The 25,697-nt window shown below is 44.7% G+C and overlaps 2 protein-coding genes across 7 annotated transcripts in view; one reads left to right on the forward strand and one right to left on the reverse strand.

Annotated features, from left to right (window-relative positions):
• On the forward strand, nucleotides 1-20,839 carry FAM234B (family with sequence similarity 234 member B). Its single transcript, XM_015859894.2, has 13 exons — nucleotides 1-85; nucleotides 5,455-5,847; nucleotides 6,765-6,863; nucleotides 8,683-8,871; nucleotides 10,261-10,391; nucleotides 11,060-11,207; nucleotides 11,580-11,721; nucleotides 12,150-12,293; nucleotides 15,868-15,946; nucleotides 16,158-16,313; nucleotides 16,913-17,030; nucleotides 18,133-18,359; nucleotides 18,785-20,839. The coding sequence occupies exons 1-13, from the start codon at nucleotides 49-51 to the stop codon at nucleotides 18,788-18,790; spliced, it is 1,869 nt and encodes a 622-aa protein (XP_015715380.2). The 5' UTR covers nucleotides 1-48; the 3' UTR covers nucleotides 18,791-20,839.
• GSG1 (germ cell associated 1) overlaps nucleotides 20,285-25,697 on the reverse strand; it is a 16,490-nt gene continuing 11,077 nt past the window's right edge. For all 6 annotated transcript variants that reach the window (XM_015859929.2, XM_015859937.2, XM_015859904.2 and 3 more), the window contains 4 exons: nucleotides 25,352-25,399; nucleotides 23,150-23,302; nucleotides 22,718-22,829; nucleotides 20,285-21,982 (listed from right to left, as the gene is read on the reverse strand). In XM_015859929.2, coding sequence (XP_015715415.1) covers nucleotides 21,667-21,982; nucleotides 22,718-22,829; nucleotides 23,150-23,302; nucleotides 25,352-25,399 — 629 coding nt within the window. In that variant the 3' untranslated portion in view covers nucleotides 20,285-21,666. The remainder of the gene's footprint in view (nucleotides 21,983-22,717; nucleotides 22,830-23,149; nucleotides 23,303-25,351; nucleotides 25,400-25,697) is intronic.

Raw genomic sequence — 25,697 nt, forward strand, 5'->3', positions numbered from 1 at the left:
GGCAGGGAGGAGGGTTGCTGGTGCGCATGCGCACTACTCCACTCCAGCATGGCTACGGTGCTGTCCCGGGCGCTGAAGCTGCCGGGTAAGGGGGTCTCGCTCTTGCGGTGGGGACGGAGCGCGGCACCGGGCCGCAATGGGTTCAGGCGGCCGCACCGCGACCGGGCCTGGCTCTGACGGCGTCGTGACCTGCGGGGTTTCTGTTGTCGGGCAGCGGGTGCGTTGCCATGAGGATGCGGCCGCGGGGACGTGGGGATGGGCAGCGCCTGCGGGGTCGGGGCCGTCGTGGGAAGCGGCGGAGTAGGGGTGGGTTGGAACAGGGCTGGACGTTATCGTTTTTCACCCCAAAAAAGCGGTCTGGAACGTAGGTGTAAGTGTAATCATCTGGGTACGTGTTGAAAGGCCGCTTACCACGTCTTCATGGTTTCCAGCCAGAGATCTTAAGCAAGATGAAAGGCTATTCAACAATAAGGGACTGCTGTGTCGGGAACCAGATCTTTCCAAGATAAGGCAGCGAGCAGCAGTCCAACCATTCTTTTCAGCTGGGGGTATTAAAAGGCTCTGAAAAAAAACCAAAAATGTTGCGAAACCAGAACTTGAGTTTGCTGGTTGCCGTTGGATGGAGTGGCACAGGGCTGGGGACAGTGCCAGCGCACCTGGTGGCATTCAGATGGTGCCTCCTGAGCACGTCCTGCCTCTGGGACAGCCGGGGGATTGAGGCACGGCTCATCTCTAAGGATGTGGGGGTGTTACTGACAGCTGGCTGGATGTGAGCCAGCAGTGTGCTCAGGTGGCCAAGGCCATCAGCATTCTGGATTAGATAAGAAATAGTGCAGCCAGCAGGAGCAGGGAGCTGATCGTGAGGTCACACATCAAGTGCTGTGTTCAGTTCTGGGGCCCTCATTTCAAGAAAGACATGTAGCACTGGAATGTGTCCAGAGTAGGGCAGCAGAGCTGAGAGGGGTCTGGAGCACAAGTCTGATGGGAAGTGGCTGAGGGAACTGGGATTGTTCAGTGTGGAGAAGAGAGGGCACAGGGGAGACCTCATCACTCTCTACACAATCTGAAAGGAGGTTGTAGTGAGGTGGGGCTCAGCCTCTTCTCCCAGGTAACAGCAATAGGACAAGAGGTGATGGCCTTAAGTTGCACCTGGGGAGGATCAGTTTGGATATTAGGAACAAAATTTCTTCTCTGAAGGAGTGGTGCTGCCCAGGCACAGCCCACAGAGGTGGTAGAACCACCGTTCCTGGAGTTGATCAAGAACTGTGTGGATGTGGACATAGCAGGCATGGTGGGGATGGGCTGATGGTTGATCTTGGTGATCTTGAGGGTATTTTTCAGCTTTAATGATTCTACACTTCCATGATCTCAATGAGAGGAAACTTCATTGTACACGAAGTTTCTGTAGGAAAATGCAAACAAGTGGATGTGTGTGTGTTGGTGTGTGAACACAGGGGAACCATAAGACAGCATCTCTCTTGAGATCTTCATGAGTAGCATTTGAGATGTACCATTTGATGCACTGATTTGAGAAAGGCTTTTATAAGTCTTTAGGTGAAATTGCTTGTATCATACCTTGTTTGCATGGTCAGCTCCTGAAAAACGCACCTTTCAACAGCAATGAGAAAGCAGAAAACCTGTTGCTATGGCTGGTGTTTTTTTGCTGCATCTCATTAAATTAATTACATCAATATGTGGCAACTTGTCTCCCCATGGACTTAGAGATACTTCTGCTGTACCCAATGATGGGTGCCTGCCAACCACTGAAACACAGAAGAATAAACAGAAGCCTGGCGCAAGTACAAAGGAGTCTGGAATCAGTATGTCATCACTGGAATAATGCACTGAAATTGCACTTATGTAAAGTCCAAGGTTTGCTCTTTTCACTCCAAAGTGAGTACAAATAGATGCATTTCCTGAAAATCAGAAAGAAAGATGGCAATTTAATATCATTCAAGGCACTAGTAATGAATATTTCATGATAAGCAGGACTTGATTCCAACACATTTCACCTCACAGGTGCCTCCTTTTCAAGTTGGAGCACAATTGATCTTTTCTTCTCTTGGAGATCCCAGTCAACTGCTGCAGGAGTCCCAAGAATTGCTGCTGCAAGAAGTACTATCCAGCAGACACACAGGGTGTTTTCAAAGTCAGTGCATTTTGGAGGTCTGCTTCCCTTGAAAGTTAACAATGGGGCATTCTCTCTCTCTTTGATCTTTGTAAATCTTCCTTTTTTGTTATTTTATTTCTTCTCAGGGATTGCTAAATAACCCAGGGTGTCAGGACTGGTAACTTATCCACAGACCACAAGCAGCAGTTCCTCTGATTGTTGGTAACCACAGGCCATTGACTAAGAACTTCTGTTTTGTCATTAGTGCTGTGGAAAAAGAGGAATAGAACAAGTTAGGTCGGGTCAGAAGAGAAGCTGTTTATTTGTGACAGCTGCAGAAGAAAACACAAAGCAGTAGGGAAACTGACCATTGATCTGAATGTTGTGTCAGTAGAGTGAAAGGTTTGCATGGCCTTAGAGACCTTATGCAAAAGGCAGATAACAGGATGTGAGTTATGTAAGTCTGTTACATGCTGGAGGCCACAGAATGGCCCAGGGTCTGTTTTCTTTAGCACAGGATCATGAAGGTTATGCAGTGATTGTTATTTCAGGAGATAGGTTGAGATTTTGATCAAAAGGACCGCTCAGTTCTTAGCATTTTAACTTTAACACTGGAGATCTGAAAACTGCATGGGAACAATGGATTTTCTGACAGCTGATCACTTAGCACAGAGGCAGCTTTAACTATCTTTTGTTGGGCAGACTGCCTTCCCACTTCCTGAGCATTGGACTTGACCACGAAGGAAAGAATTTGACTTCAGGGACATTTATCAGTAAATCTTAATTCTCTGAATCGTCTGATACTGTTGTTTTCACACAGCCTGAACTGTGTTCACGTCTCTCTATGTTTTAGGTCACAGCAATTGACCTAAAACTCAAGCAAAGAGTCACATTCCTTCTGCTCTCCCTCCAGCCAGGTGAATCATGTGTGACTCCCTATCTGCACCGTAGATCAGCCACTGGGGGCTGAGTTGAGCGTGCCTATACCAGGTTTCCAGGTGTGTTTTTAGAGCACCTACAGATCATTTGGTAGGGTATTTTTTGGCAGTGGGAAGCAAGCATTTGAATCCTCTGAAGTTCGATATGCAATTGGCTTTTCCACAGGCTGGGTGAGTGCTCCAGGATCTGGTTTTAAGGGCAGTGTCTTCCCTTAAGATACTTCAAAAAAATCAGCTGGACATTTTATGCCTTACCTTATTGCGCCTTATGTGAGTACCAGTTAACCATTACTTGTGTCACAGCTGCTTTCTAGACTCTAACAAATGAATTTGGAATTCTTACCTGGTTCTTAGCCAAGATGTTCCTGCTACAGAACATCAGTGGTGGTTGACATGATTGTTGACATACTCAGCATCTCAATTACAGTCAGCTCAAGGAGTGGGTAAGCCATAGTTTCAAGGTTCTTTCTGCTTCTTAGAGATCCAGATCAATGCTGTACCAATTAAAGCTCATTTCAAAAGTCAATACTTCTAGTTGCCCTAGAGATGAACAACAGATTTCAGTCTTCTGATTGTTTGGAATTAAAATAACAAAACAAATCATGATCTGTCTAAAGGGTATGCATGCTGTTTGTCTAATGTACTTGGAGCACACCTGTTTCCAAAACTGGGAGCAGTATGATTAATATCAGAACTGTCCACCTTTGATTTCTCAGGCCAGTTTTTAGAAGTACCATTTACTCTTGGGTCAGCAGCATTTATTTTTCATACCACTCTGGGCAGTCTTGAACTGTCACACCTTGGTCAGTAGTGAGACGCTGTGAATACTCTGCCACTGAGACCACTTTGGAATGTCTTGGTTTTGCTCAATTCCCTTTTAGCATTGTCTGGGAAATTTACACTGCTCTCTCACTGCAGTCTCTGAGCAGACAGCTGTATGCTTTTGAGGTCAGGCCCTGTGTCCCCTTATCTCCAGACTGAACAATCCCAGTTCTCTGTGCTCCAGATCCTCCACAGCTTTGTTGCCCTTCTCTGGACACATTCCAAGGCCTCCGTGTCTTTCTTGTAGTGAGTATCCTAAAATGAACACACTCCTCTAGGTATAGATTTGCTCCAAGTAAGACATGTTACCTAATACGGTAAGAATAACCAAGAGAGCCCTTTAATCTCTGTTCAGTAAAACTTTCCCAGCATCTTAGTGTCTAAGAATGGCTACTGCTTGTGTATCTTTGCTACTTACTTATGCCTTGCGTGTGTAACTTCAAGCATCTTCAGACACAAGTTAGTTCCTCTCTCAGGTCGGCTTTTAGGCAAAGGGAAATGAGACAGATATCTGGGACAAAAAAATCCAAGCTTGGAATAGGAGAGAGAGAAATAGACCGAAACCTTATAAACATCAGAGCAGTGGCCATGGCTCCATGCCCAGGCTGGTGGCTCGAGGCTGCTCCCTGAGACGTGCTCCTCCCCTCGTAGCTCAGGGCAGTGAGACTGCCTGATCTCTCCTACCCTGCAAACAGATGGCCCTGGCCTTATGCCATGATATAAGACCAGGCTGTGCACCAGCACTTGTCATGCTCCTTGTGGCTGGCTTGGGCTAGGGGGAGAATCATCTGTGTGTCACGCATCCATAGCACAGGGGTGGGAGCTGGGAAGACACCTAGAGCTAAGGTATGTTCTCATACCACCACCTGTATCAGACATCAGTGCTATGTTATCTCTCAGCAAGGCTGGATGCATGCTGTCAGCTGTGTTGAATGGGATCAGAAACAGAGGAGGAGCACTGGTTTCTTAGTGTAGGAGCTGGAGTGCTCCATCTTACAGTGCTGAACCATTCAGAGCAAGCTGCAAGAACATCCCTCATCCCTTTAGAAAACAGAATATATACTCATCCAGAAGAGTGAAATCGCTTACTTTGTCCTCATCAAGGAATTGATATCCATTGATAATTTGCCCAGTGCTCTGCTTCCATCCATCCTTCATTCCATCCTACACAAAGCAGGACAGCAAATACAGCACCCTAGGAAGCAGCAGTGCTGCTTGGTTCAGGCAGGAGGAGCAAGGGAAAAGTGGGTTTCAGAAGCCCCCCTTGAAGAACACGGCCTACAGGAGAAGAGAGGCTGTGTTGGGATTAGAGTTTGGCAAGTGTTAAAGGAGTTCAGCCTGAAGTCAGGGGAGTGCTGCACCTTAGGCACTCAAGAGAGCTAAGCATGACTTCTGTCAGTATGACTCACTACAAAGCAGAAAAATATACTTACTTACTTATGTATAATAATAAAATAAACTGGACAGTATCTTTTCTCACAGCTGTCACTCGGAACTCTTGGCTCACTGCAGCCTTTTCTCCATTTAGGTCCTGAAAAAGCAAGGAGTGAAGGCTTTGTTGTCTCTCTCCATCTCTTTCCACAGGAAAGAAGAGCCCGGATCTTGGAGAGTATGATCCTCTCACTCAGGCCGATAGTGATGAAAGTGAAGATGACCTTGTACTCAACATACAGAAAAATGGGGGTGTCAAGAATGGAAAGAGCCCCCCTGAGGAGGTGCAGGATCCCGATTCCGACGTGGAGGTTGGGATGACGAAGCAGCACACGTCAGAATGTGCACCTGAGGGCTATCCTGCAGAGGCAGCTGGGAGCTTGGAGCAGAAGGCTGCTCCCTCCCTCATGCCATACCTACGCACAGCAGTCTTTTTGCTCACCGTGGTGATCTCAATGATTCTCGTGCTGGTGTGTGCGTTTCTAATTCCCTGTCCCCCTAGGGACTTGCATAACACCTGGAACCACAACCTAGGTCAGGGAGCAGGTGAGAAAGCCCCAGGAACAGCATCTGGCATGGGGGAGGTGGCAGCTCCCAGGCTGGGCATCGGCGGGAGAGACCTATCTGGGAGAGCCAGCTCAGAACAGAGACCCTTCCTCACCACTGCAGATGCTCCGAGGTAAAAGACAGGAGGCTCTGTCCTGCTCACTTTTCAAGCTGAGGCCTGTGAAATCTGACAGCAGTAGATCACAAAATCTTGTTTCTGTCAACACCAAAAAGCATTTTGATTCTTTTCCCATCCTGCCTTTTTGTCCACAAGGCGTGCTCTGTTTCAGATGGAGATGCCCACTTTAAAACACAATGCCTCCCTCTCTAGACCCTGAGTTTCACCAGCACCTCCGCACTGAAGTGTGTGGGAGTTTGGGAAGAGAGGGATAGAGGTCTTTATGTCTCCTGACTGGCTCAACTAACCTCATTTCTGTTGTCTTGCCCTGCTTGAATCTGTAAATCAACATTTGGAATCTTTTGTCATCCTGTACAGGCCACTGGTAACATTTCTAAAGTATCTCCCATTCTGACCTCTGCAGTATTGTGAAATAATTTCTGCCAAGTCTAGATATGTCTCTCCCTCCTTGCTTTCTGCCCCAGCTTCCAAATCTAAGCCTTTCATAAGATACATGACTCCCACGTCACCTCAGAAAGTGAAGTGGGAAGCAGACATCATTTGTTTTTTTTTTCCCTTTTAGCTCCTCTATTTTTTTCCTTTCTTTCTCTGACCCGCATGCTACATTTCTTCTTTTACATGCAATAAAAGATCTAGCCATGATGGGAGCTGCCTGGCATTGATCATTCCTTAGCAGGTTCCATGAGTATTTTTGGTGCCAGCCTTCTGCTCCCAGTGCAGAGAGCTGGCTGGGTGGCTGCTTTGTTAACAGCGTGGTGGTTCTCTGTGACTGTTGTAGGTGGTGTGTTATCCCCACTGGAGCTGTGTGATGTGAATGGTGATGGGCTCCCTGATATTCTCATCGTCTTCACAGCCCTGATGAATGCCAGTGTCATGGGTAAGTGCCTTCTGCTCTTTTTCCTGTCCTTGTCAATACAGACCTTTGGATATTCATACAGTGGTTGGGAAATGTTGCTGCCACTGCAAATCCTGTTTTGTTAGGGTTTATTCCCACTAAATTGGCTGCTGTTTTGTGTCTGTGCTTTATCGTGCTGTTTATGCTTCAGAAATAGTTTGCAGTCACCTTTTTCCCCTTACCAGTCCCTGGGGTGAGTCTATCTCTCTGTCCTGTATTTGTCCATCTCTCTGTCCTTGATCTGCAAGCAGAGATAAAGTGGTCAGAAAGCACTGCACTACAAACAGCAATCAGAAATAAGGTGGTGGTGTTGTTTTTTTCACTGTGCTACTTCTCAAAACCCTTCACTAAAAGACTCAGTCACTCTACTTCTACTATTTAAAAGCAAGGAGGTAGAAGTCCTATAAAAAGAAAAATAGCAGAAAGAAAATTGTGCAAACTAAGTTTTATATGAAGTACACGAGAGAGAGACTGTTGTTGTGAAAGCTGTATTCAGTTTGTAGAGGTTGTCTTTATGTTCTGTGTTTTGCCATTGCACTGTACTTGTTTCTCTTTCATCACGGACATACGTGCAGTTTTTAGCATGCTCCAAATGGAACTAGCCATACCTAGCTGCATCCTGGGCTAATGCTGTGCTAGGAGACATAAAGCAGGCAGGAAAGCAGGTGTAAGCATATCTCCATCCTATACCTAGGTAGCTGGACATCAACCCTCCTCAAGCTTGTGCTCAAAGTCTTCACGCAGTGTCTGATAGAGATATTCTTCGAGTAGTTACCTGATAGACTAAGTTGTGACATTCTTAGCTGTATATCCAGCTTGTACACACTACAGTTGTGAGCTGCATTGAAGAATTAGGAGTTCTTGATCCCTGCCGACCATTCCCTTCTAATAAAAAGAATTTATGTTGAGACAACTCTTTAGCATAAGCCATGTGATTTTCAGTTTGACAAGTGATTAAGTTTGGTTTAGAGAGTAGACTCAGTACCTCCATGTAATCAAGTCATGAAGAGTTTTGCCAGTAAAACAGGAGCCAACAGGAACTGTTGTTATCTTGAAATGTGTGGAAGTTCATATCCTAAATTATGGTATGAAAGGTGGAGATTACAGTTTTATATAAGGGCAGGCTGAGCTAAAAGTTGAAATCAGAGCCAATAGTCTATTTAAAGAGCATGGGGCACCTTTTCTCACTATTATTTTGTACTAACTGGTGAATTAGGAAAAGACCCTGAGTTACACCAATTTGTTGCATTCAGTCTATTTCTCACAACAATGACAAAAACTCATTTAAAACCACAACAGAGAAAGCTCTCAGATTGCCAGTCACCTGCTGCTGCTCAGACAGCCCAGGCCTTCCACATGAGGCAGCAGCTGCCTTGGGAATTACCTAAAGCATCTCCTCAATAGTGTCCATTGGTCTGAGGAAGAGGGCATCAGAAAGATCAGCCTGGTTTAATAACAGAATGATTTGGCACAGCTGAGCAGGTTGTCCCTGGAAGGAGCTTGGTTCCTCTGTGCCCACCTGACCACATTTCTTGCTGTTAGCTCATGTCCAGACACCAGCTTTGATTGTGCTGTTGGCTTATAGCCTAACTTATCTGAAAGTCACTGATAGATTCTGCTGGCAGAAAGACTAAGTCATAGAGTGGGATTTGACCTTTGCTTTAACGCAGTGTGGATAGAGCTGGCTTGAGCCACTCAGCTCCAGGAGCTAGAACTGAAATTCAAGCACAAGGACCAAAGGCAGTGTGAACATAGCCTTTGATGGCAAAGGATTTTACTCTCTTCCTCCTGTCTCTTCCAGGTGTCTCTACGCCCTCTGTGACGGTGGTGGCCCTTTCTGGTATGAATGGCAGCACCCTGTGGTCCATCCAGCTTCCAGAAGAGACTCGGAGTGTGCAGTGCAAAGGGCTGTCACTGGGGTCACCAGCAGAGCCCATCTGCCTTGTGACAGGAACAGCTAAATTCCTCAGCCTTCTTAGTGCCTCCACAGGTAGAGTCAATTACTAACTGTGGCTGTTATTAGTGACACACAGGGAAGGGTCAATACACTGACAATTTTCAAGTTATAAAAGAGAAAAGAGCATTCAAACCTTTGATGCTCTCTGGCAGTATCTCTACCCTACCACTTCAGAACTGTTCAAAATGTTTATCTTGTCTTATAACATCTCCATGGCACAAAGAATATACAAGATCTGTCTTCATCAACGTGTAGCTGTTAGTACAGCTCTGCACCTAACTAATGGCGCTGAAAAGCTGAACACCAGACTCAGAGAACTCTGTTATGTAAAGAGGTATGCTACAGCTAGATAAAGTTTCCAAAGAAACTAGGCCCATACAGGAATTGAGTAGATATGAATGAATGCTGCATTTTTAATCACTTGGTCACATGCACCTTTATTCTTTGGTATCTGTTTGTTCTGCCACATTTATTTACTAGCAGAAGTATTCATAGATTTCTATGGGAGAATGTTTTTGGAATTAGAACACAGAATGGAGAAATACAGGAAACTTTGTGTTTAAGTCACAGATCCAGTCAGTGAGCAGCAGAACATTCTTTCCAAATGTTTTTAGAGATTGATCATATGCACAGCCCTGTGTTTGCATTGTCATGACCATAGGCAGTAGTAGCGTTAATAATGTGCGTGAATGTTTATAGGTTTGGCCTTTGATTTCCTTTGTCATGTAGGAATAAAGTCTGTCCTACACAGCAGTATCAGCAGCAAAGTAATTTTAAACTGATAGAAAAAGGAGAAGCACTGACAAAAGAATTATGGAGAAGTAAAAGCATTACATTTCATTTCTGGTTTCTTTTTTTTTGAGTATTTATCAGCTGACCTGCAAAACAGGTTTTACTGAGTTTCCAGCTGGGACCATGCTGGAATGCTGAACAGTTTGACATCACGTCTGCTAACATGCTTTCACCCCGAGGTGGAGTGAGTGTTTTATACTGGAGTGGCTATTTGCTGCTGGGAATTTAATGGAGACACAGATTTGCACTTTGAATATCAGAACTGCCCATCTGTTCTCTTTCCTGGCATCCATCTACAGTCTGTATTGCTAGCTGTGGAAAGCAATTCATATTTAGGTTCTCCTTCCAAGAGTGAACTTCAAATATGCCCTGCTATTTCAGGAAGATTTTGGGGCAAAAGTCTGTTTAGAGAGATACAGGGAAAGAAGCACAGCAGAACAAAGACACAGCTTAAAGCCAGTCTGAAGAAATGTGCTACACTTCCCGGTGTTTCTTGACCCTGTGTTTGTCTTTTGTTTTCTCAGAGAATAAGGAAAACAAGCTCTTTTTTTCCTTCAAGAAGGTTTTGTTGAACTGTCTGGGAATGCCCACTGGTTCCCCAAGATCTCTTTCATCCTGTTCTTTCCACAGGCAAGACCATCTGGACACTGAACTCCATTCACCTTTCAGATGGGATCTTGGCTGCACCTGCTGCAACTCTTCCAGATGTAGATGGAGATGGGATTAGGGATATTGTTGTTCTGGCCCTCAAAGAAACACAGGTACAGCATGTCTGTGCTCAAGATTAGAAAGGACCTTGACTATCTAGAGGAAAATTGAGGACCTCAGTGTAGAAAGGTTATAACAAGAGATTAAAGAGCCCCTAATGTTTGTTCTCTTAGATCTGCTTGAAAAGCACCTTCTTTCTTTCAGTGGGTCAGAACAGTGAGATCAAGCAATAATAGCACTACCTGCATTTCTTATCAGCTGGGAATGAACAAAAGGGTTATTATTTAGCCCTGGCTGAGACTTAAGAATTGTTTCCACTCAGTGAATGCTTGATTTGAAGTGACTGTCTAACAGCCATATAGAAAACCATGTTGAGATAGATCACTGGAGAAAAGAGCACTCCGTTCACCTTAGGTGGTGAATAGTTGTGTGATCAAGTGCAGATTTCCTCAATGCTCATCCCTCCCCATAATTCTAGCATTACTATTCTTAGAGGAGTTCAGTTTTTTGAAGTCCCTTCCGTCTTTGATGCTTTTGCAGACAAGAGAAAAACATGAATGTAAGAATCCCAGGAAGCCAAGCTGAGCAGAGAGACCACTAGCTAGACCTTGCTGTGGGGAGAAAGAGCAACAGAGCTTCTTGCTGTGGGTACCAGGCAAGATTCTGAGAGCACAAATATGTGAAAGCACTGCCAGAAATTTCTACATCTCTGTCTTTGCAGCCTGATGTGTTTTTCGTCTTGGTGTCAGGAAAGACTGGGGCTGCTTTGGGCGGGCCTGTGAAGTACAACGTCATTGGAGAAGGGAAAGTAATTGGCCCTCAAGTCCATATCACCAGCCGGGGAGCCATCTACATCCTGTTTGGTTTTGGTAAGATGCACTTTGACTCTCAAGTACTTCACCTTACTGAAAAAGAATATTATTTTTACATTATTTTTCCCTAAATTGGCTTAGAGTATTCCTGAGATGTCTCTACTATGCCTTGTACTGTGAAATCTGGGAGCAGAGGGCATGTGAAGAAGTCTTACTGCTATGCAGTGGAAGAGTATCAATGTCTGCTAGCCTGGAGTACCTTTAAGCTTCCCAAAGCCACCTCTGCCAGTGGTGCATCATTCCAAGGAAGATATAACTCTGGGCTTTCCTTTGCATTCTGCCATAACTGCAGAAGTCCAAAGGACCCTCTGTGTTATTATGAAATTAACCTTTGCAGGCAGGACTGTTCATCTTTACTCTTTTTGGCAGGTAATGTTCAAGCTGTTGCCCTGAGGGATATCTTTACCCAAGCCAGAAACCGGGACAGCTTTCCTATGATGCTGCATCAGGAGGAGCCTGAGTGGGAAAAGCGCAGATCTGTAAATTTGTCAGAGCTTATTGACATTTACAGGTAGGAGGCAAACTTATAATCTTGCTTCTGCTGGAAGCAGAAGGGAAGATGTGCACCTTCTTGCACTCCTAGATACAGTTCTGTCCTTTCCACTCCTGGTTGTTAACAATACTATGGAGTACTGTACTCAGTACTGCCAAACTGTGGTCAGGGTCAGTCCTGATAGGAATAAAAGAAGGGAACAAATGTGAAATCTTACAGCCCATGCTTTTTATAGTAACTCAGGATGTTCAGAAGAACATAGATCTGAACTTAGCCCACTTAACTAAGAAACAACAATGTGAAATTAACCTCAGTCACTGAGGAAAAGATGAAACTCTCCAAGAATAGTTCAGATCTTAGGTAAGTTGTTGGGTGGACAGGCAGGTAATGCTGAGGTGCTTAAATACAAGCCTAGGAATCTCCTCTCTGCTTTCCATTTGTCCCAGTGGTGGTGTTGACTTCCTGCAGACGATAAAGGCACCTGACACAAACTGCAGCAACCTGCTCATCACCACCAAAGAGGGCTTAATCCTACTGCAGGGACAGGACCTGGAGCCCCGCTGGACCTTGGAAATTCAGAACATCAGCAGGTTAGCTACTGGGAACATTTTTCTTTCTTTTTTGTTTCTATACTGTTTCCTACTTTTCATCTTTAAGTGAATGTGCTCCTTAAAAAGCAATCAAGAATAACTCTCCAAGTCTGCAAGGAAATCTAAGAAATAGAGGAATATATGGATACAGTGATGCACAAACTAGGAGGTCAAATGGAGCGGAAAGCAAAAGGCTCAAAACATTTAGAGCTGTGTGTGGGTGATGACAAATCATAGAGTCATGGAATTGTTTGAGTTGGAAGGGACCTTTAAAAGTCATTAGTCCAACTCCCTTGCAATGAGCAGGGACACCTACAACTAGATCAGGATACTCAGAGCGCCTGCAGCCTGGCATCGAATGTCTCCTGGGATGGAGCATCCACCACTTCTCTGGGCAATCTGTGTCCAGTCTAAATCTCCACTCTTTCAGTTTGAAACCATTTCCCCTTGTGCCATCACAACAGACCCTGCTAAAAAGTCTGTCCCCTTCTTTGTTCTAATAGATAAAGGGCTTGATACAGATATTCAGTATTAATGTCTTGACTACTGTGGCACTGGAGCTTAGGGGACTCTTGGTGTGTGATTCAGCCAGTTGCCAGCTCAGTGGAGGGGAGCAGGTGCATTAGTGATGCTAAGTGTTAGAGGTGTCTGAAAATGCCGCATGGATCTTAATCTTCCTTGAAAGCTAAAACTCAGCACTCTGATGGCAGTCTGCCATCAATATTAAACGTAAACCTTAAAATAATATTTCTCATCCTCTGACTTCACACATAGAAGTTAAGCAATTTGCTAGACCTAATGGGTTGATAATAACCAGCAATTTCAGCTTTCTGAGTGCTAAATGTTTGCAAAGGGCAGCTGGGCACAGTTGAAGGAAATTACGTGGGAAACAGATTGGTAGCTCTGCTATCTAGAGGAAAGAAAGCAGCTCTCACCTCAGTGTTACCTGTCAACAGCTTCTGTAGGAGGAAGGCACAGAATCTTCATTAAGAAAAAAAGATCATCTAGATTTGATACTCTTACATCGTGCCCAGTCTTGAAGGCTGGTGGATGACATAAGCAATGGCTTTAGGAATGGGTTATGGCAAGTTGATCTCAGTGTGGGGAAAGGTAGTGAACTAGAAGAGTTTTTATTCCAGAGACTGCAGACTTCTGGGTATGGGTCAAGTTTAAAGTAAGTGTATGCTGACTGAACAAAGCCAGTTCACAGATGTTATAAAATCAGTAATATGCAGTAAACTTCTAAATGAACTGACTAATTGAAAAATTTGTAGGGATTCAAATCAAGAAGTGCTGAAAGACGCTTTTGTTGTTCCATTCACTGAATCACAGAATAGTTGGGATTGGAAGGCATCTTTGGAGATCCTCCAGTCCAAGTTCTGAGGTGTCACCAGAGAGTCACACAAGCTTAAACCCAGGTCACCATCAGACAGAGTGTGCAGAGCCAGCTGAGAGCTCCCCTATCCCTCAGTAACCCTTCTCCAAGCTCTGTCTTGCTCCAGCCAAGCAGACTAAGTCCATGCCTTTGGGTGCATTCTCCAATAACATCCTGGCTGGTGCAGGTGTGCTGCATTTCTGGATAGCTTTTGACAAGATCCCTGGAAAGGACAACCAGTAGTTACAAAACAAGACTGAAGTTCAGAGACCATAAAATTGTGTAAGCATTTGAAAATTGCATTGTAAATGGATGTTTCAGATAAGAGAGGATTAATTGCTGGTTGCTGTGGGGATTAGTGTTGGACAGGAATAATTACTAGCCTTCTGGTTCATACAAGAAAGTGCCCAGGGGATTTTTCAGTTGATTGGTAGCATCTAAAATACATATGCCTGCCTGCATTCAGTGTGTGGGGTCCCTCACCCCCAGCTGCCCCTCCCCTGGCACAGCTCCATGCCGTTCCCTTGGGCCCTGTTGCTGTCACAGAGAGCAGAGCTCAGTGCTGCCCTCAACTCCCTGTGACGAGCTGCAGCTGTCAAGAGACCTCCCCTCAGCTCCTCTGCTCTGAGTGAGCAAACCAGGGGACCTCAGCCGCTCTTCATATATGTTGCCCTGTAGGCTTTTTATCATCTTTGTAGTCCTCCTCGATACATTAAATATAGATAGTCAAGCCACTGCTGTGCTGTGGCATTGCTGCTAAAACACCATTCTGGTCTGCACATTTTAAAGTGGAGGTTTGACAATCTGGAGAAAAAGGCTGGGAAAATGCTTCAGCATGGAAAATTTAAGTTAGTTTGCTTAGATGATGAAGCCTGAGAGATGAATTCATGTGTGCATGTAAGTAACAGGAGCTAACAGGGATTTTAATCTTGCCATAGCAAGATAAGTGGTTTGGAGCAGAAGCTGCTCATGTTCCAGAAAATGAAAATTCAGGCATGTTTCTCTGGACGGGATTAATCATTAAGAACTGACTGTCACAATAATTGATGAGTTTATCTTGTATTTGTATTTCTATAGCAAGCCTCATGGCTGGACACATCTAGCCAAACTCTGGTACTTGATTAATTGGATAAAATATAACAGTGTATCATAAACAATACGAGGAAGGGCATAGAATCATAGAATCACAAGGTTGGAAATGACCTACAAGATCATCTAGTCCAACCATCCTCCCATTACCATAGCTACAACAAACCACTAAACTATATCTCGTGGCTTCTCATCCAGATGCCTCTTGAACACTACTAGGGACAGAAACTCCACCACCTCCCTGGGCAGCCATTCCAGTGCTTGACCACTCTGAGAGAAAAAATTCTTTCTTATGTCTAGTCTAAGCCTCTTCTGGTACGACTTGCAGCCATTTCCTCAAGTCCTGTTTGTTGCCTGGGAGAAGAGACCAAACCCCTCCTCATCACAATTTCCCTTCAGGAAGTTGTAGAGTGTAATGAGTTCTCCCCTGAGCCTTCTCTTCTCCAGCTCCCTGAGCCACTCCTCATAAGACTTTTGTTCCACACCCCTCACCAGTTTCATTGCATGGTCTGGTCATTTTGCCTCAGCCTGTGAAACTGTGAATTTAGAGGAAGCACGTATGATTCTTAGGTCCAGCTGTGCTGAATTTAGGGAAGGCAGAAAGCCAAAGGCAAGTAAGATGTTTAGAAAGCAGTTATAATAATAGATGTTCAAGTAATAGTGTTAAGTTGCCCAGAAGGGAGAGGATAAAAAAGAACTTTTTAAAAACTGCATCGAGCAGGAGGTCAAATCTTTTGATGAATTTTGAAAGGTTTGGGTAATTTTTTTATGACTGTAACAAAACTGTACAGATTGTCATGCTAGGAAAAGAATAATACAGCCATGTCATAGGGTGATAAAAAAATGCCTGCGCAGCCCAGTGGGTATTGCCCACCCTCCCTTCCCCCCAGTCAACTCTGAAGAATGACCAGTAAGTACTATGGGCTGCATGATTATTTTTCACTTTTCTTATCCGCCAAAAAATGGTTTCTGCCAGTAAGAATAACTCTCGGTGGATAAAATATTTTCCTTAGTATGGCAATTACTGCCTTGGTAAGAGGAAGAATGGAGGATGAAAGCGTTTCCTCTTTTCTGTCATAGAGCTGAGTGTTTCTTTGTTCAAATTTGCAGCCAGCCTGTGCTGGGGTACTTCAGTGCTGATCAAACCCTGGACATCATGCTGCAAGCACAGACCGGAAATGGGAAGAAGGTAAAACAAGAGGCGGCAGAGAGTGCAGTGGCAGCTTAAAAGTGAAGGAGCCTGGGTTGAAAGGGGCAGTTCCCATTTCTGTGGCTGACACTGGTCCCTGTGTGGCCACAGGCATGACAGAAAACAGCTCATGCTGTGCCAGTGTAAGGGGACTCTCTTTTTGCCCGCACCTGAACACCCATTAATGCTACATCTCTTTCTCTATCTTGAGGTGGTGGTGGTAGATGGCAAATCTGGCCTTCCTGTTTGGAAGCAGGAATTCCCATGGCAGAAACAGCAACTTGATGCACTATCAGTCATGACTTTGGACAAGAAATCTGTTTTTCTCTTCTGGGCTGATGAAGCACAGCCTGTGCTACAGAGTTTGGTGAGCAGCCACCCTTTCTTCACTTTGAGTTTTCTGTGAGGTACATGTAATCTCTGTCTTTTATTCCTAATGTAATTGAACTCTAAACCTGCTATTTGAGACTGCTAGGGACATCTTTTCCCTTTTTTTTAACTTGGATGGACTTCTTCGAGCCTGTACACAGGAGCAAATGTATGATTTTTCCACCAAAAAACTTCATAGACTGAAAGCTCCCTTCCACCCAAATTTTTCTGTGTTATGAAATTGTGGTTCGGGTTTTTTTTCTGCAAAACGGCAATTTTCTACCTACAATTTGTTCCCAAATTCTTTTCAGCATGCCAACGTGCAAGTCAGCATAGAGTCCCAAACTTCCAGACTGTAGCTTGGCCAAGCAAGCCGGATTTCAAAGAACCAAATCTCAACTTTACCAAACAGAGGCTGGGGAGCAAATTTTGTTTAAGAAAGCAAGTTTTGCATTCTTCCAGATCTGTGGAACCATCAAGTATTTGATTCTCAGTACCAAGCGAAGTTAGCAGAATGTCAGTAAACATCCTTTGGCAAAGCTAGACTGCTTCTTGGCAGTCGTCTGTAACATTTTTGTTCACTTTTCATTCCAACAGCATCCTGGTCCCAGATCTGAGCGCCCAGGGCTGCACCACCTTTATTTCCTCCATCCTGTTTTCCCTACAGTCCTTTTGGATCTCACCAATGCAACAGACAAAGTCATTGCTTCAGCAGGTGAGTTCAGATGGTGGAGAGACTACCTAGGTTAAAAGAAATATGGAGGAATGAAGATGTAGATAGTGTTATAGTTGTGCTTAATTACAGGTAGTATTTGAGATCCTCCACTCTCACAGACCAGCAGTGGGAAATCAGGTTGCTCTTCCTCCTGAAGGGAGGTCCTCTCCAACTCCTACTATACAAGTGAAAGACCCACCAAGATTCTTGAACATTTTTAAGTATGGAAAAGTCTGACTTTGAATTCATGCATGTTTAATACCAGATATATTCCCTTGCTTTCCGTGGAGCACATCACCTCCAATATGCTTCTGCCTTTGCTGGCTGTCCTCTCCTGCCCTTTGAGGTAGCAAATGCACTGCTCTTTCCTATTTCTTTTTGAGAGGGAAAATACAAAATGTTTCATTGCATCTTTCCAAGTGAAAGTGGATCTAGATTTAACATTTACCAGATCTCACAGTCTGTGTTTTCTTTCTTTTTCTAAAGCAGTTCAACCAACAGCCAGCTTGTTGAGCATGGCAGGATGCAGAATAAAAGACCAGTGCATATAGCACTGAATCCAGTAGGCCAGGAAGCAGGGAGAAGCTGCTGCGTAGTGATATGTCTAATCAGATTTGTATCAAAAAACAGCTCAGTCAAAAACAAACAGAATATTGTTCTTAGAGGGATTTATTAGAGGCTGGGATTTCTGAGGTCTGTACAGATTCTGTGGTAACTGGAGTAAACTGATTTGCTCCTACTTTAACAATTTACCCTTCTGTAGAGGTAACAATTTATGCTAGCAGGAGCGGAAAGGAATGTTCTATTCAAGTGAACTGCATTAATTAAATATGTACATCTCGTATGTCAAACACAAAAAAAGGTACCTCGGAACCAAAGATTGCCATGGTTGATCTACTTTTCAGTGTATTTCTATGGAAAGATTTTTACTTAAAATTGTTTTCTCTAATGAACTAAGGCTCATGCTATTGAAAAATCAAATTAAATACACCCTCAGCCCAGTGACTGTTTGGAATGAGTGAAGACTGTAGAATTTCTTCTAGGTGAAACATTGTTATTATTCCTCTCCAAATTTTCTCTCTCTTTTTTTTTGATGAATCAGTTGGAATTAATGATCTCCAGAAGGATGCATTTCACATCACTGTGACAACAACTGCAACCTCTGAAAAACAGCCGGGATTTCTCTCAGTCAGCAAGCTGGGCTTGAAATGGGCCGTGATGACACAGGGTCGAATGGTGTGGCTAAAGGACAGTTCCACTCCCAAAATCAGCCGTGGAGAAGTGAGGCGATTTCTTGCTCGGCTGAAATTTGTTGACTTTCCTCACAAGGTGAGATTGTGCAGGAATCTCTGATCATATACAGATGGTTCAGGATATATGATCACTTCCATCCAGACACAGTTAGGTGCTCTTTATGAGGTGAGATTCAAATTGACTGCAAGATCAAAGACTTAGGGCGTACACTGGACACATTGTGAGGCCCAGCTGTACTTGAGCAGTTTGACAAAGAGGAGGATCTTAGAAAGAACCAGGGGTGACAATCAGAAAGGACTGAAAGACTCACAGACAGAATAGAGAGGTAGGGCAGTGGTCACTTTTTCTGACATGGCCGAACAGGGGTCCTCCATGGACTCTTAACCTAGTGGTGCCTGGTGGTGCTGATGAGTAAATTAACACTTTTCTGTACTGGACTGAATAATAATGGATTCTCACTTTGTTTTTTTGTTTTGTTTTGTTTCCTTTTCCTTTTCCAGCTCTAGCCTAGTAGTTCCTGAGATTTTTACATGACCTATGACCTGCATGGGGAATAGAGGAAGCTGCTCAGGGGACACTCAGGAAAGCTGCTGTGTAGAGGGAATGGGAGCTAAAAGCACTTCCCCTTTCTTCAGAGCTATCTGGGGAATATTGCTGGAAGTTGGTTTGTCCTTGGCAGATCTGACCTGTATCAGATGAACCTTGTTCAGCGTCTCCCCGTCCATATGCTGTTCTTGCATGCTTCCTTCCAGGTAACATGGAAATGTGAATTTAGAGCTTACACACACACACACGTTATATATATGTATCAATTTATACAATATATGTATATTTTTTATATGTTTAATTTATGAACAGATTTAGAATGCTCCTTTTTATGTCCAAACAGTATTCCCAGGCAGACAAACAAGCTCAAGGCCTGTGGTGGGCTATGATAACTACAGGCAAATTATGTGGGTAAAGAACACCATCTGCTTTAATCTTCATAGTTTTGGAAAGAAGCCTTTATCTGGCTTCTTCATGGCAAGTCTTGTCTACAGCCTTTTTTATTCTCTGAGCCCCTTTTCTCCATCTTGTTGCCAAACCCACAAACAAACTGGCTCTCTGATACCTGATAGAAAGATGGCTGAAAGACAGTTTTTCAGCATTTGTACTCACGTGTTTCTTTTCCCAGATCCAAGTTCAAGGCAGGTTCTTGTGGTTGATCTACATAGAAGCAAAAGGTTCACATCTCATTTCTACGTCTTATTCATCTGTCCTTAAGCTCTGTATGAACCTGAAGTGTCATTGTGGCATCATGTTGCAGTTCATTGGACTGAGTTCCCCTTTGAAAAGCATAGCAGCCCCTCTGGGAGAGGCTCTCAGCAGGTCCCTACTGGCACTATAAAGATCACTGGACTATAAATACAGTTGTAGAGAAGTTTATTCTCATGTAACTGCTGCAGGGTTTAGAGGCTCAGACGAGAGGTAGAGATGGAAAGCTTTTCTGTGTGTGACCCCTGTCCTGGGCTTAACTTGATCATTGCCTTGCCAGTCCAGTTCTATCCACAGTTCCGGGAGTAATACACTGCCCCCAAGGCACATTTGTTTGCTCTCGGTACGTTTAGTACTTTGAACTGGGCCTGTGAGCATGCTGACAGACTCCTGTGTTGTAGCTGCAGAGCATCTACATGAAGTTGCCTGCAATGAAGTAATTATATATAAACCAACAACTTTGCTGCCCTGGCACCTCCTCACAATGCAAGGCAGCAACATGTTACCTGTTTTCCCAGTGTGCTTTTCTAGATCTGACTTTTGACATTATGCAGAGCCAGGCTGAGGTGAGAATTGCAGATGGCTCTTCTGTCCTCCTGCTGACATGTACCCTTCCTGTTTTGCTGCATATCCCTCCGAGTAGCAAGGTGATGGAGGCATTTTGATGCTTACATCAAGGGTGGACACATAGGTTTGCTCTCCTGGGCTCTTGACACCTCATCTTGCTACATCACCCTTTCTTCTCCTTCCCTGCATCTCCATATAAAGCTTCCAGGACAGCTTTCAGTGTAGGATTAGCTGCAAGCCCCAAAGCTGGCCTTTGGGCCCTTCTTTCCTAATATCTAACCCTGAGAACAGTTTGTATATGTTTAATGGTATTTTTGTGTAAATAGCTGTGTATATATTGGCACAACTGTAGCAAAAGCTCTAGGCCTGGGATTTTCCTCCAGACAGGTTAGTTATTTATAATATTCAGTTAGTTAATATAGCTGTATAATAGGAACTGAAAGTGCGAGGACCAGTAATATATGAAGACTAAACAAGAGTGCACCTTTCCTCCTGTCTAGCCACCACCTTGCTGGGAAAGGTGAGGCGTTCATTACCTGAAGTAGTTATTCTCCTGAGGTTCTTCCTGAGAGAACTTATATTTGAGTGCAGTGACATTAGCTCCTCCATACTGTGAATTCACCCCACCCGCACACACACGCCCCCACTGTGAATAAAGAGTCTGTCTGTATATTGTTGAGAAAATGTATTTGAACTGTGAACTGCAGTGGAGCAAATAAATACTGTGTACAGCATCAGTGTGTCTCATGTGAACCACCATTTCACCTTTGAGCGATGATGTGTTTGCTTGATTTGGGGACTGTTGGTGGTATTTTTACACTAAGGGGGAAAGGGGTAAGTGAAGAGAAACAAAAAAGCCGAAGTTCAGCCTAGGATTCTTAAAGGATGTGGAAAAGCGGAATAGAAAGAGTCAGACAGAAAAGTGTGTCAGAATGGGAGCTGGAGGGGGCAAAGCAAGGAGGGTGCATATGGGGGTCTTTACAGGTAAGAGAGAGAGGAGGACATGTTTGAAAGCAATCTCACATTTCTACTCCAGCAGCACTTTTAATCTGGGGGGTGGGGACGGGAGACTGGGCCTGGGCCTGGAAATGAAGAATAAATAGGGTATTCAGGGAGGACAACAGCAAGTCAGTATGAGCACCTATACCCTACACCGTAGCACTGATCAAAAGAGGCTGCTGGAATGGCATTGTGACTCCAACCAGAGAGGCCCAGCTGTGTTGGACTGTTTATCTTTTCCTTAGAGCAGTGCTGCTGGGATTATGGCACCTGCCTCAGTTCTGTCTGACAATGCTTGGATGCAGATGGCACCATTGACATTCACCCCCAGTTTCATCCTTCCCAGCTGAGGACACCCTTCAGGCTGTGATCAGAGAAGACCTGCCTTGCTTCCTTTTGGCACCACTGTTGCCCTGTTCCAGTGCCTGACTTTTCTTCTTCTCACCCCCTGAACATCAGAGGAAGGAAGAGCTCCCCAAGAACTTACTAACAGTGGTGTTAGTGTTTGGTTCAGAGCTTTGTGCTTCCCAAACCCCACTGTTCCACCCCTGTACATTCATCCCTAACACTGATCTTCCCCAATTGTCTGTCCCAAGACCTCATCCAGGTCCAGCTCTGGTTCCCGCTGAAGCACTCTCTTCTGCAGCTCAGAGTAGAAGTCAACTCCCTCAGACACTGAATGGAGGGGCTTGTCTCGGGACTCATAGTAGCTGCTTATTTGCTGCTGTATGAAGTACTGGAGGTGCTGTGGCTGATCCTTGAAGCTCATATCATAGCCCTTGATGTGGTTGCGTTTGAACTCCAGCACTGTCTTAGTGTAGGTGTTGAGAGTGGTGACAGCAGAAGCCATGCAACAGGTGAAGGAGATCCAAGCCATGCTGCAAGAGGGAAACAAGAACAACACATGCCATGAGAAGCCAGGCAAAGAGTTGAACTGCATGCACCGTGGTGCACTCTGGTTTGGCAGGTAGAAGCTTCTAAGCATGAACATGAACTAGAAAGACTAGAGTTATCAGACTAATAATCTTATGTGACTTCACCCAGTTGTTTTTCAAGTCAGCTATATCTCATACCAGCTGGAGTTTGTTTCTTCAGCCTTTGGAAAAAGAAATCCTGAGCCACTTGCTTTTTACATCTGTTCTTTCTGGCTATAGTGCCCAAATCTTTAGCCACATATCTAGTCTTGATGCTAAAGGAACAGACATTCTGGAATTGGCTCAGTGAAGATGTCAAATCACCATGCAATTTTATTTAAACTGCCGAAAAACAAGGCGTTTTTGAGAGCAACATCACAGGTGTGGCAGTGGCCTCTGCACACAGGGAAGAACTGAGGCTAAATAGGACAAACAAGCATAGAGGAAAGCCTGATTAGTCAGCAGGGCAGAAGGTACTTGTTTAGGTGTGACTCCATTGTTTTACCAGTTCTTGGTACCTTGTAACTTGTCAGCTATTTGTTAAAGCAGGGGGTGAGGCAAAGACAGTAGATTGAGCAGTAGGAGAACCATGTCTTTGGAAACACAAAGGGTCTAGAAGGGAGGAGGGTTTGGACAAGGTGTAGCATGTCTGAAGACCCACAGCCCAGGGAAGTGAGGGTGGTTGCAGAGCTCACGTACTAGAAAGCCCAGCCGTAGTCCCAAGTGTGCGGTCTCCAGTCTTCTGGTCCCAGATTAACTGTGGCTTGGAAGACTTGACTGTACATCATGTGTGCCACCATCCCAAGAAGACCTGGTACAAGAAGCCAAGAAAAAACAAGGAAGGTATCTTAGGAGCCAGAGCTGCATGCTCCAGCCTTGTGTGGGCTTTCCTGTTGCTGTGCAGAGCCAGCAGCTGCTATACCACCTCCCCAGGATTGCTCCTACACCACTGTCTTCTTGCAATTCCCATTAACTCTGTTTCTCTTTAGACTCTTTTTAGGAGCTTTTTACTGCTCCCTTCACTCTGATTCTCATCAGCGGAGGTGAGTGAATGAGAGAGGCTGTCAGTGTATTTTTATTTCTGCCCACATGTGCCTGTCTTACTGCCAGGTTCCACATTAACACACTTACCTGACAGCACTGAGGAGACAGCAGCAAAGGCATTGAGCTTCAGTCCACAGACAGGATTGCCAGTGTGCAGCATTTCCACCATCAGGAGGATGAAGCTGATGAGCAGGAGGCTGATGTACAGCATCTCTGACCCCAGTGACAGCCACAGGATTCCTGCCAGGAATCAAAAACCCCTCACATCAGCACCAAATGGGTTCTTTAAGAGAGAATACTCCTTCCCAACCTAATTCTGAAAGGAAGTCTGTTGAAGAGAAGGGAGATGGGGAAGACAACCAGTCCCCAGCCTATGAGCAAGGATGATGAAGGGGACAGAGTGTCACAGAAGATAGCTTGGCTGATCCAACACTGCAAAAGCTGAGAGGACCTAAAACAGTTGTCTGTGTATAAGCCAGTGATATTCATAAACAGCAAGGTAAAGCCATGGGGGATATTTGGCTAGAGCAGTTACATTCACCACTCACTCTGCTGCTTGCATGGAGAGTGGGCACGTTCATGCAGGGCTTATCAATGGGACTTGAGTCATGCCACAGCTCTCATCCCAGCTCATTGTGTGGCAGGGATAGAGGAGAATGAGAAAAGGCATTTGGTAATGCCGGGCTGTGGAAGAGCACAAGATTTACTAAAGAAGAAATATTAATCTGACAAATGAAGCAGCACTGGGAGCACTACTGTTAGCAATTGCTAATGGCCCTAGAGGAGTCATTCCACTGGGGAAAAGGAATGCGAAGAAAACCCTCATTACTGTGCCACTTAACTCAGCTCCTCAAACATCATTAGTCCTATGGAGTCACCCAGCTCTTTAGCAGGAATTAATGAGTTGCATTCCCTGCACAGAGGAGCAGGTTTGCTTGCTGAAGCAAGATCACAGAGACTGTTTCTTCAGAGGTCAGACTGCCAAGAGTGTTCTGGAGGCCACAGGCATCAGCAGTGCTCAGAGGTCTCTGCACTGCTTTCCCTATGAAAGCAGACTGGTCTCGCTGCCCATACTGGTGGCTGCCCTGGAGGCCTAGGTCATCCTAAAGTGGTACTGTGTGCGGGAAGGGGTAAAAGCAGGTGATTTAGCTGTGACACTGTGGGTGCTGTGCTCATACTGAGCACATTAATCCAGTTAATCTTAACTTCAGTGTCTTACAGAACAGAGGCTTTCTTTCAGATCTGGGTTGAAGTTAACCAAGAAGCTGTAGGAGGAGTGTGAGGAAAGACAGACATTTACAAAGATGTATTCTGGTTGCATGAGTCCATTTTCGTAGGTTTGGGGAAGACATTGGTACCAACAGAGCCAGAAGCCTGGGCAGGGAATGGAGAACAAGAGCATTAGGAATCAAAAAAAGAATTACTTCTTCTTGTGAAAGGAGAATGTTGTGGCAAATGCAAGAGCAATTCCTTTTGTGGGGAAGTCATTCACTTATGACAAAATGGAGATCCTTGATATTGGATGGAGATACTTGATTTATGTAAATCCTCTTTCCAGAAAGAATGAGCATGAGAGGTTAATGTGCGCAGCACATCACTGGCACTGGACCCTAAGTCTAAGAATGCACAGGGCTTTATAAAAAGAGGTCATTGTTCTTAGCCACATGACAGGGGAAGCGAGACAGAGAAAGAAGGTGAGATCCACTAAAACACTTGTTTCCCTTCTGGCTGCTGTAGTTGCCCAGTGTGTGTTCCAGCACATCCAGGTGTACTGACATTATCCCCAGGATAACTTGAACCATGTGACAGTGACAGGAACAGTCAGCTCTCCAGCCCAGATCTGATATTTGATGAGGCAGGATTTCACTCAGTGTGTGCCTTTTGGATGTCCTGATTTCTTAGTACAAGGAAGTGACTGGGCTCCCAGAGGCATCCATCAGACCTCAAGACTGCAGCACTGAGTGAACATCCAGCACAAGAAATGCCCTTGGGTGATGTCCATCCCCTCCCTGTTGACTACATGAGATGACAGGCTTGAACTTGATGACTTACTGAAAGAGATGAACCCCACTTGATGTGGGAGGAGGCCCGGGGTTTCTGTTGCTGACCTCACAGATAATAGAGGTTTGGGCAAACATCTGGGAGGATATCTTTCTATTTTTAGCATCCACGAGGCCTGAGTGTTTGGGGACCCACCTCACTGTCCTCATGCAGGAGAAATGTTGCAGGTCCCTTGTCCCAAGGAGGTGCACTGGTTAGCTACGGTGAGATACAGGGATTTGCTCTTACCTCTCTCTGCTGGTGGAGAAAGCTCAATAAAGCTACGGCATTTCTCCTCTGAAAGACAAGAACAAGGATGTTAGCTTGTAAAGCAGTGTAGGGTAAGGTAAAAAAATCCTTCCTCTTCTGAGACAAGGAATCACACAGAAAGTAAGTCTTCTGTCCTCTCAGTTTAGGCATATTATTTGGACAAATGTTTGTTTTTGCTTTGGCTTTTTATAAAGGCCAGATACAAACTATTAACGAAGGGTCCGTCATTATTATCTTTAAGTCTTTCTTAGCACTGCTGTGTACTGCATCACTGCATTTGTGGGTCCTGTCCTCTACTTGGCATGGTATTTTCTCACAGGAATAC

This window comes from Coturnix japonica, chromosome 1 (genome assembly GCF_001577835.2).
Source record: "Coturnix japonica isolate 7356 chromosome 1, Coturnix japonica 2.1, whole genome shotgun sequence".
NCBI classification, from domain to species: Eukaryota; Metazoa; Chordata; class Aves; order Galliformes; family Phasianidae; genus Coturnix; species Coturnix japonica.

What these genes read in the sequence shown, in the direction of transcription:
- FAM234B (XM_015859894.2), top strand. Translation starts at nt 49, where the DNA reads ATGGCTACGGTGCTGTCCCGGGCGCTGAAGCTGCCGG. An exon ending in TGGCCCTCAAAGAAACACAG is followed by an intron (nt 10,392 to 11,059) that starts GTACAGCATGTC and finishes CTGTCTTTGCAG; the next exon opens with CCTGATGTGTTTTTCGTCTT. An exon ending in GAGCTTATTGACATTTACAG is followed by an intron (nt 11,722 to 12,149) that starts GTAGGAGGCAAA and finishes CATTTGTCCCAG; the next exon opens with TGGTGGTGTTGACTTCCTGC.